The sequence below is a fragment of the Drosophila teissieri genome, chromosome 2L (assembly GCF_016746235.2).
Source record: "Drosophila teissieri strain GT53w chromosome 2L, Prin_Dtei_1.1, whole genome shotgun sequence".
NCBI classification, from domain to species: Eukaryota; Metazoa; Arthropoda; class Insecta; order Diptera; family Drosophilidae; genus Drosophila; species Drosophila teissieri.
In genome coordinates, this window is record NC_053029.1 from 3,414,952 (window position 1) to 3,425,615 (window position 10,664).

The 10,664-nt window shown below is 46.1% G+C and overlaps 4 protein-coding genes across 4 annotated transcripts; all 4 read left to right on the forward strand.

The window, feature by feature from the left end:
• The first annotated feature begins 110 nt into the window (after window positions 1-110).
• On the forward strand, window positions 111-2,575 carry LOC122626712 (facilitated trehalose transporter Tret1). The gene is made up of 6 exons (XM_043807080.1): window positions 111-298; window positions 565-797; window positions 853-983; window positions 1,041-1,402; window positions 1,762-2,243; window positions 2,312-2,575. Exons 1-6 carry the CDS (start codon window positions 250-252, stop codon window positions 2,456-2,458), a joined length of 1,404 nt encoding a protein of 467 aa, XP_043663015.1. The 5' UTR covers window positions 111-249; the 3' UTR covers window positions 2,459-2,575.
• Window positions 2,576-3,745: 1,170 nt separating this feature from the next.
• On the forward strand, window positions 3,746-5,569 carry LOC122626079 (facilitated trehalose transporter Tret1). The gene is made up of 6 exons (XM_043806202.1): window positions 3,746-3,847; window positions 3,913-4,142; window positions 4,207-4,337; window positions 4,393-4,730; window positions 4,789-5,201; window positions 5,274-5,569. Exons 1-6 carry the CDS (start codon window positions 3,778-3,780, stop codon window positions 5,472-5,474), a joined length of 1,383 nt encoding a protein of 460 aa, XP_043662137.1. The 5' UTR covers window positions 3,746-3,777; the 3' UTR covers window positions 5,475-5,569.
• Window positions 5,570-6,801: 1,232 nt separating this feature from the next.
• Window positions 6,802-8,758, forward strand: LOC122616730 (facilitated trehalose transporter Tret1). Its single transcript, XM_043792289.1, has 6 exons — window positions 6,802-6,944; window positions 7,006-7,235; window positions 7,302-7,432; window positions 7,497-7,828; window positions 7,888-8,300; window positions 8,365-8,758. The coding sequence occupies exons 1-6, from the start codon at window positions 6,815-6,817 to the stop codon at window positions 8,563-8,565; spliced, it is 1,437 nt and encodes a 478-aa protein (XP_043648224.1). The 5' UTR covers window positions 6,802-6,814; the 3' UTR covers window positions 8,566-8,758.
• On the forward strand, window positions 8,664-10,660 carry LOC122616740 (facilitated trehalose transporter Tret1). Its single transcript, XM_043792299.1, has 5 exons — window positions 8,664-8,872; window positions 8,942-9,302; window positions 9,458-9,804; window positions 9,860-10,272; window positions 10,341-10,660. Exons 1-5 carry the CDS (start codon window positions 8,794-8,796, stop codon window positions 10,539-10,541), a joined length of 1,401 nt encoding a protein of 466 aa, XP_043648234.1. The 5' UTR covers window positions 8,664-8,793; the 3' UTR covers window positions 10,542-10,660.
• The last annotated feature ends 4 nt before the right edge of the window (window positions 10,661-10,664 follow it).

The window sequence follows — 10,664 nt, forward strand, 5'->3', positions numbered from 1 at the left end:
TGAGGCGGCGATAACGGTCTATAATCTACGCCACTCGCAGTCGTAGTCGTAGTTCAGCAGAGCTCGTTTACGATCTAGTGCACTATATAAATATTATCATCCCGCCACTGGTTTCGCTTAGTTAAACGCGAACACCTACGGATATTTGACGGCCGGCTCCGGGTGAATATCAGCCTGAACGGAGGACTCTCACGGGGGCTATGTATAAACGCAAATAGGATTTTAATTGAAATTATACCTTCCCGCAAAATGAGTTCCACTGGTGGTGACAAGTACCAGTACCTAGCTGCCATTAGTGGTTAGTAAGCCGCAAATTCTAGTGCAAACCGTATTCTAAGCGATTTTAATGTGTACCAATGAACTGCTGTGCCAATATTCTAATTAATAGCTGTAAAGGCTGACTTTACCACAAAAGCAAGGATTTAAATTCATAAGCCCTTGGAATCAGTGCTTGCAAACAGCATTTCTTGCGAATTTATTGAGTAGAAATGAAAGGATTAAAATTCATAATCCTGTGTAACTAAATTCTTTTGCTGTTCTCTACATTCCATGTAAACAACTCAGTAAACATCATAACGATTTCGTATGGCGCCTTTTGCGGTTGGCCATCGTCCAGTTTCCTGGAGCTGTCATCCGCGAATAGTCCTTTGGAGACGGGTCCTTTGACTCCCACGGATCAGGGATGGGTGGCGTCGAGTATGTGCCTGGGAGGGCTGATAGGCAGTTTTTTGTTTACCTGGCTGGCGGACAAAATCGGCAGGAAATGGTGCCTCATGTGGATGGCGCTGCCCAATTTGGTAATGGGAAATTGACTGCTTTTGTGGATTTAATTAAAGTACAATGTATTTACAGGTGGGCTGGGTGATAATACCCATTGCGAGCAACCCAATGCATTTAATTATCGCTCGATTTATTGGCGGTGCCGCTGGCGGTGGCTGCTTCACAGTGATTCCCATTTATATAGCTGAGCTGGCCTCCGACAAGTAAGTTCCTCGCCAGAATTTAAGCCAGTAGCAATCAAGTTAATATCTTTTTTGCAGCATTCGCGGCATTTTGGGCGTCTTTTTGGTGCTGACGTGCAATTTCGGGCTCTTGCTGGCATTCATTCTCGGCTACTACTTCAACTATGCCCAAGTGTCCTGGATTGTGTCCTCGCTGTCCTTTGTGTTCGTCGGCTGCTTCTGGTTCATGCCGGACACGCCGCAGCACCTGGCCAAGGTTAACAAGATTGAGGAGGCGGAGCACGCGCTGCGGTACTACCGCAACATAAAATCGAGTCCGGCCAAGGAACTCAGCGAGGAGCTGCAGCTGGAACTGCAGAAGCTGAAGACCACCGAGAAGACCGCTGCGGATGGCGAGGATGACGATGGCGCAGCTACCGGCGTGACGTGGTCCGACTTCGGTGAGATCACAGTGAATTTTGATGAAATCGAAAGTGGGTTAAATCAATAGTGGGTTAAATCGAAAGTGGGTTTTGTGCTGGTTGAACTACCAGTGGAGGGGTGTCGTTGGGAGTTTTCAACAGGACGTAGTGAAATATTAACTAGAATTCAATCTGAGCCAATTCAAACACATGGGCTATTCAACACGGCGAATGCGTAATTTCATTTGGGGCGCGTATGAAAACAAACCGCTTAGTTCGAAATAATTGGGTTTGAACTGGATGCATTTCGAATTTTGAACCAAAATGTAATGAACCTATGTTCATTATTCTTCGTTGCACCATAACTCTAATATATCCAATTTAATTTCCCGAACCAGCTGGGGGCAAGACCCGCAAGGCATGCCTGATAGGACTCGGACTGATAAGCTTCAACCAGCTGTGCGGATGCTTCGCCATGGTGAACTATACGGCCGTGATTTTCGAGCAGGCGGGCTCCAGCCTTCCGCCCACGGTGGCCGCCATCATAGTGGGTGCCATCCAATTGCTGGGCACCTATGCATCCACCGTTTTGGTGGAGCGACTGGGCCGGAAGATCCTGCTCCTGGTCTCGGCAGTGGGCATCGGACTGGGCCAGAGTGCGATGGGCACGTATAGCTACTTCCAGATGCTCGGATACCCGGTGGCATCGTTCAGCTGGGTGCCCCTCGCCGGGTTCTCCTTCATGCTGTTCCTGGCTGCGGTCGGACTGCTTTCCCTGCCCTTCCTGGTGGTATCGGAGATCCTGCCGCAGAAGGTAAGGAGCACCGCCCTCATGATCCTAATGTCGGTGCTCTGGCTGATTTCCACCTGCACCATAAAGGTAAGATATGCGCAGATACTCGAGTTTAGCAAATTATTAAATTATTAAATTCTATTTTTCAATAACAGTTAATGCCGGTTTTCACCGCAAGCCTGGGAATGCATGGAACCGTCTTCATGTTCGCCAGCTTATCCTTCCTAGCAGCGATTTTCATCGCCATTTTCGTGCCCGAAACCAAGGGCAAGACAGTTGAAGCCATCTTGGCCAGTCTCTAGTACTTATGACTAATATTTAATGTTTAATATTTAATAACCACTTGTTATTGTTGTTAATAAATGCGCAAAGAGGTGCAATTGGCGTTCGTTCGCTATAGCCACATTCGCGGCCATAATCGAAGGCACAGTTGGCATGATTGTTATATGGAAATATAACCACTACAATCGGTTGTCTATTCGGCTACCTTGATCTTCCACAGCTGTCGCCACACAAAAGATCGTTTCAGTTACTAAAATCTTGATTAGATAAGATCGGTTGCGATAAGTAACATCTACTATTCAGAAGAGCTTTTAAACGAACTTCAACTTAAATAAGAGAATACATTTCAATGGCCTAAATGCACTACTAACAAAGACTTTGTTTCATAAAAATAAAGGTAAATATTAGAAATAGAAACAAAAGCTCAGATGGGTGCTTGCTCAAACTAAGAAATTTGTATAACCTAGGCAATGTTCAAAAGTGTAGTCTGCTTCTAGGATCAGTTCTTCATGTGGCTTCTTCGTTTCACTAACTTGAATTTGCAACAAATTTGGTCTTAAAGTGCCATGAGAAAACCTTTATCCGTGTGTTTGAAGATTGAATTTGTTTTCTTAAGAAACGGATTTTTCACATTTATAATCCTGACCAGGTTGTGCGCTGTGAACTTCGTTTTTCGCGAGAAAATAATAAAGAAAACTGTGCAGAGAAATGGAAATAACAAAATCGATTTTTTCCCAGAAAAACGAGAGCGTTCAGTGATTGCACTTACTTTGCGAACGTAATAAAGGTTGCAGAAGTCCTTTAATGGGATTATCCTTTCAACACATTTCGCTGCAAGAAGACTCACTTCAGTTTATTTTGCTTTTTCACCAGAACTCTCCCGCCTTTGGGGATATCTACTAAAGTGTCTGTTGAGTCTGGACCAACATCGTAAACGTTGCAGCTTAAAGCCAGACGAGTCAGACAGGCCCCTTTTTTGTGGTCTCATCTCCGGTTTGGTAGAGTGGCAAATAATTGTTTGACTTGTGAAATGTCTGTTGAATAAATACAAAAAAAACAAGTAATTTAAACTAACATAATCTTAAAAAGGGTTTTACGAGAAACGTAATAACAGGTGGCCGCAGCTTTCGCCACCTATCTTTACAATGTAATTTGTGACATTGGGGTGCCATTACCAATTCAGAAAACACCACAAAGATATATGGCCAGCGATCTCTGATATTGCCGATATAAAGTTTATGAAATCACCGGAGCTTTATTCTCTGCTGGGATTTATGAACTACACGCTGTCGCATTTGTGGCGAAACCCTGGAGTGAGCTTGACATTCGAACGGCTAGAATGGCCAAGTTTTTCGAGAACTCCCTGCTGCAGCACAAAACCCGCTATCAGCTTTTGGCCACGGTAATTGGTGAGACTTTCCGCATTTTCCCCGCCGGTTATCCAATGGCTGTTCATAATGCTCCTTGCCGGCAGTAAACATTATCACGTTCGGACATGGAGTGGGTGTGGGTTGGCTCTCGCCGACACTGACCAAAATCCAGACGCCCGATTCGCCGCTGAACTTTGAAGTGAATCTCGCCCAGATTTCCTGGCTGGGATCGATGCTGGGACTGGGCAGCCTGTGCGGCAACCTAACCATAGCACTGCTGATTGAGAGGGCGGGCAGGAAGTTCTGCCTCTACCTCATGGCCGGACCCTATGCGGTGAGTGAATGGGGCTTAAGTTCATCAAGTCCTTAGTTAATTAGGAAAGTGCCAACCATTCTAGTGTATCTGGATCTTGATCTACTGCGCCTCCAATGTGTACTACTTGTACGCAGCCAGGTTTTTGTGCGGATTTACTGGCGGAGCAGGATATTTGGTGGTTCCGATTTTCATTAGCGAAGTGGCCGATAGCAAGTGAGTTGATGTGCTAAGAAAACTACCAGTGTAATCTAATTTGTCGAGTTGCCAGCATTCGAGGGGCTCTGACTTCGATGGTGATGCTGTCGGTCGATTTGGGAATACTGGCTGGCTACATACTGAGCACTTATCTGGCCTACCATGTCGTACCCTTCTTGGCCATTATCTTGCCCGTAGCCTACTTTATGGCCAATATAATGTTGCCCGAAACAGCCCCGTATCTGCTAAGGAAAAGCCAGCTGGCTGCAGCAGAGAACTCGTTCAGATACTATAGGAACCAGCGCAGTGCAGTTTGCGAGCAAACATCCAAGGTCAAGTTCGAGGAGCTACGCACAGCGGTTTTGTCCCAGCAGACGAGGAATGCCAGCCCGCTCAGTTACAAGGACCTCAGTAAGTGAGACCCTTGCGACACGAATGACACCCTTTAAATCCCATCAACCCATTGCAGCGACCAAGCCGGCTCTGAAGGGATTTGCCGCCTCCATTGTGCTCAGCTTGGGCTATCAGTTCAGTGGCGTTTTCAGCTTCATCAACTATATGTCCGACATTTTTAGGGCTTCCGGCTCCATTGTGGACGTTAATACGGCCACCATTATCATAGGATTAGTCCAGATCGTGGGCGTCTACACCTCGACCATACTGGTGGACATCGTGGGTAGGCGGGTTCTGATGTTGATCTCTACCTTGGGAGTGGGAATCGGTTGCATTGCCTTCGGCTGCTTTACCTACTGTGCCGACATCTATGATCTCAGCGAATTCAATTGGCTGCCTCTGGTGCTGATGGTTGTCATCTGTTACGTGGCCAATATTGGACTGATTGGCATCTTTTTCCTCGTGCTGGTGGAACTCTTCCCAGTAAAGGTACGTGTATTCACAGCAGCATTCAAAGGGCATCATATTTACATACTGCATCTCTATTTTACTTCCTTTCAGATTCGCTCCTTGGCCACCTCGCTGTCTGTGATTTTCTTGAGTTTGCTCGTCTTTGGTACCTTGAAGCTGTTTCCTTTGATGCTGCACTACTGGGGCATATCGTTTACCATGTGGTTCTCAGCTGCCTCTGCACTGCTGACGTTCTTTTACTTCTGGTTGTTTCTGCAGGAAACCAAGGGAAAGTCAATGATTGAAGATTAACAAGTAGCTGAATTTGCCCTAAGCGCCTTAACTTCTTTAAAACCAACTGAAGGTTGTCGATTTTAAACTAATAAATAAATAAAATGTCAAAGGTGTTTCGTTGACTTTAATCTTGTCATGGAAATTGTAATAAATATTTTTGTAAATTTTGTTATTTAATTGGGATTTGTAGACTGATTAAAATTTGTATTGGTTTGTTTGGGCCACAGAAAAGCAAACATTAATTTGGTATTTAAATGAACAGTATGATTAAAAGCCTTTTAAGAGTTGCGTAAACGATTAAAGTACTGTTTGTTGTATTAATTTCTTTATACATAAACGTGATGGTCCAGATGTTGATTAAATAAGGAAGGTTCTCAGATAATTTCCGCTTGCGCACAAATTCACATGTTTCGTAAGATATATTTCTGTTTTACAATATAACTTGTACCTTACTTACTTACCTACATACTTACCTTACTTAAAAAGAAACACTTGGAAATAAAGCCTTACACCCATAAAGAAAATGCGTGGGCCTTCTGCCCCTATTTATTTAGACTCTCCGGGATTTTCTGACTAGACAGTATTAGTTAATCTGAGACATCATATAGTAACTAAGACGTTAAACACCTGTCCTCACTATTTGGCAGTTCTTGGTAACTTTGATAGCCAAAGAAGATAATCAACCATCAGAACCATCTATTAATCATCACCTTTCCATAGATTGATGGGAGTTCCCTCCAACAAAACCTCTTTTGATTGTTTCGTGCTCGTGGAGGACGTGTCCTGGACAGTTCCTGGACAGGATCCTTGGTGGACGGAGGAAGTAATCTCGGCAGTAGGGAGGCCTGAACTTTTAGGTATTGTATTGGCCGCAAGCTGGTCACGTTTAGTGCTGCCTTTCCTTACACGGCGAGATAACATAAAAGATAAGTGCTAAGCTATTTCATCATGGAATTCGACGTAATCTAAATCTTTTGGTGCACAGTTTACATGGCTTAGTGCGTTAAGTTCCTCCATTTGCGGCGTCTGATGGCGGAGATAATTGGTGGTCCTTCCAACTTTACTCAGGAAGATTGCTGATGAATGGAATGATTGGATAGTGAATGAATGGACTGGAGTCCTTTTGGGTTACAAGATCTCCTTTAATTTTGGCTACCATTCCCCACTAGTATTGCCAATCCGGTCCTTTACATTATTGGTATAATGTGTATTTCAAAATAAAATAATTAAAAGAAATATTTCTTGAATAGAAAGTCTTTTCGAGTGTATTCATCCGCGGTAGACGTCATAAAAGTCATTGGCTTATCGGGTTTAGATAAACCGGTCACGAAATATTTAAGGGGAAGTTGAGAGCGCAGATGAATCTCATTCAGTCTGGAGAAAGCATCTCGACCATGACGTTCAAATGGCGCTTATCCGCGGTCTTTGCCAATCCGAATTGCCTACTGGGACGCAGGAATCGGCACCAGCTCCTGGTTACCCTGCTGCGTAAGGAACCAAATGCTGCACAAGTGCATGACTCCAGATTCTAGAGCATTATACTTCGCAGTGAACATAGCCACCTTCTCGCATGGCCTTGGAGTGGGCTGGATGTCGCCGGTGATGAGGGAACTGCAGACGGATGAGTCGCCTCTCGATTTCCCCGTTCTCGTGAGCCAGGTGTCCTGGATAGGATCCCTCGTGGGCATTGGCAGTGTGTGTGGCAATCTGATCGCCGGATTACTCATGGATCGCATTGGTCGCAAGATGGTCCTCTTCTTCATTGCCATTCCCTACACGGTAAGATGAGTCGGCATTTTTGTCGCCACCATTTCACCACTCTTTAATTCCCTGGGATTCGTCTAGACCTTCTGGTTCCTGGTGTACTTCGTCCAGAGCGTGGAGTTCCTCTACATCGGTCGTCTGATGGCCGGCGTGACTGGTGGCGCCTGTTACGTCGTCCTTCCGACCTTCATAAGCGAAATCGCTGATACCAAGTGAGTCTCAAAGTGATGTGCTAAAATATACTATGGTTAGCAAATTGTTCATAAATCTTTTCAGTGTGCGCGGTCGCCTAGGCTCCATTATCTTACTATCGGTGAACACGGGTGTTTTGGCGGGCTATATAGTGTCCACAAATGTGGACTACTACACGTCGCCCCCGTTCATCAGCGCCCTGCCCGTATTTTATTTTATCTGCAACATCTTCATCCCAGAGACCCCACATCACCTAGTTCGCAAGGGCAAGTTCGAGGCGGCCAAGAGGTCGTTCATGTTCTACAAAAATATCAGGAGAGAAGAAGTCAAGGCTGAGGACGAGTTCGAGGAGCTGAAGTATCTCCTAATTAAGGAGCAGACGGAGAAGGCCAAGTCCTTCGACTACAGGGATTTCAGTGAGCAGAGAAAGCATGACATTTGATCTATTTATTTCAAATTTTTGCCTAATCCCTAGTTACCAAACCAGCATTCAAGGCCTACGCCTCCGCCGCTGTCCTGCTCATTAGCAACCAGTTCAGTGCCAGTTTTTGCGTGACCACCTACCTGGCGGACGTCTTTGCGGCATCCCACAACACGCTGAATCTGGGCACGTGCACCATTGTCATCGGAGTGCTCCAGATCGTGGGCAACTATGTGACCACGCTGCTGTGCGACAAGTACGGCAGGAGGGTTCTCATGCTGACCTCCACTTTGGGGGCCGCCCTTTGCCTAACTGCCTTCGGTACCTTCACCTACTTCGCCAAGAGGACCGATCTCTCTGCTGTCGGCTGGTTACCACTGGTGATCTTGTCCTGCTTCGTGCTGCTCTGCAACATCGGCTTGGTGGGATGCCTCTTCGTGGTTCTCGTCGAGCTCTTTCCGGCCAAGGTGGGTTTGGTTAACTCTAACCCCAACTACACTCGTTCACATATGTTATCCTTTATATTTCCAGATACGATCTGTGGGCGTCTCCACCTTTGTGGTGATCCTGAGCAGCACCGTCTTCCTCACCCTGAAAATCTTCCCCATCTGCATGGCGGTGTGGGGCATCTCGGTTACCATGTTGTGCTGTAGTGGAATTACGTTCTGCTGTTTTCTCTACTTCTGCTTCTTTCTGGAGGAGACCAATGGAAAATCGCTACTGGAGGCTTAGTTTGTTTACTGGAATGATAATGGGTTATCACACTTGTAGCACCCGTCCGATTAGCCTAAGCCAGTAGTTATCTTTACGGCCAGAGGATACAGGCCGGATACTTAAGCCGATTCCTCAGCGGAAAGCCCTTTCAGTGGTCAGAGATACGTGGCCAGATGAAGACTGAATAAAGATCGGGGTGATATTTAATTCATATGTGAAGTGTACATTCGAATTTCTGGGGACAAAATGCTGATGCGATTATTTCAAAGACCAAACTGCCTGCTTAATCGCAGGAATCGATATCAGCTGCTAACCACGATGCTGAGTAAGTAGTCTTCTTTCTGGTACCAACAAGGACTCCCAGTGAATGAGATTTATTTCGGACTTTATCCAGTTAATGTCATATCCATATCACACGGCATCGGCATCGGATGGCTGTCCCCCACCCTGAGGAAGCTGCAGTCCGACTCACCCGTGGGCTTCGAGGTGAAGTCCGAGTTCGAGATCTCCTGGGTGGGCTCCATGCTGGGCATGGGCTCGGTGACTGGCAATATTCTGATTGGCTGCCTGCTCGGGCGCCTGGGCAGCAAGAGGTGTCTGCTCTTGATTGCCATTCCACATTCGTGCCTTTGGATCCTGGTGTACTTTGCCCAGAGTGTGGAGTACCTGTACGTGGGCAGACTTTTGGCTGGCATCTGTGGCGGCGGCATGTACATTGTTCATCCCATTTTCCTCAGTGAGATCGCAGATGCCAAGTAAGTGGATAATTTATGGCTGTCGCCAGGGGATTGCCACGATAGCTCGCTGCTGGCAAAAGATTAGAGTGAACTTGAACGTCACGAACGACAGGAAGAGTGCTGAAGTGCTATCACATATTAGTTAACACTTACTCATTCACTTCCACCCACAGCATCAGAGGAACCTTCTCTGCCATGGTCATGTTATCGGTCAATGTTGGCGTTCTGGTGGGCTACATCATGGGCACCCACTTGCCGTACTACTCGATACCCTTTATGGTGCTGATACTCCCCGTATGCTACCTTATTTCGGTGTTGCTGTTCATAAAGGAATCACCCATGCATCTCATAAGGATTGGCAAATACTCCGCCGCCGAGAGATCTTTCCGCTACTACAAGAACATCAAGGACTCGGATAATATTCACCATCAGAACAGGGCTATGGAGGAGTTCGAGATCATGAAGATAGCACTGAGCAAAGGCGATCCGCTGCAGGATGCCATCACGTTTAAGGACTTTTGTAAGTTTCTAACCATCTGAATATAGGTCTATTTCAATGTTTGTATCTCTGGAAGGCACTCGCCCTGCTCTGAAGGCCTATGGACCCGCTCTGGTGTTAATGATTGCCAATCAGTTCAGTGGTCTTTTCACCATGGTCAACTACATGTCGGACATATTCGCGAACTCGGGCAGCACAATGGATCCCGATACCTGCACCATCATCATTGGAGCCGTCCAAATCCTGGGCACCTATGTGACCACCTTGCTGTGCGACATCTGTGGACGAAAGCTCCTCATGCTGGTCTCCACGGCCGGAGTGGCCATTAGTCTGGCGACCTTTGGATGCTTCACCAAATACGCCGAGAGTCACGATGTGGGTGAGTACAGCTGGATACCACTGCTCCTCATGTCGATGGACATTTTTCTGGGCAACATCGGCCTGGTGGGATGCTTCTTTGTCAGCCTCGTGGAAATGTTCCCTGTCAAGGTACGTTCCAAAGCCACACACTTTAAATGAATATAACTTGAGATTCATTTTAATTGCATTTGATGTAGATTCGTGCCAAGGCCACCTCAATGGCAATTGTGGTCTGCAGCAGCTTTGTGTTCGTCATGCTGAACATATTCCCGATCTGCATGAAGCAGTGGGGCATATCGGCCACCATGTGGTCGTGTGCAGGTGTCACGGCATTGAGTTTCCTATATTTCACGTTCTTCATGAAGGAAACGAAGGGAAAATCCATGCTGGATGACTGAGCACGAATGTCAAAATAATGAATTCAGTAAAAACATGCAACTGATTAAACAGAAGTTACGTTTGTACCATCAATATGTCAACAGTCAAACGGAAATAATTTAAATTAAATTGGCTTACACTTT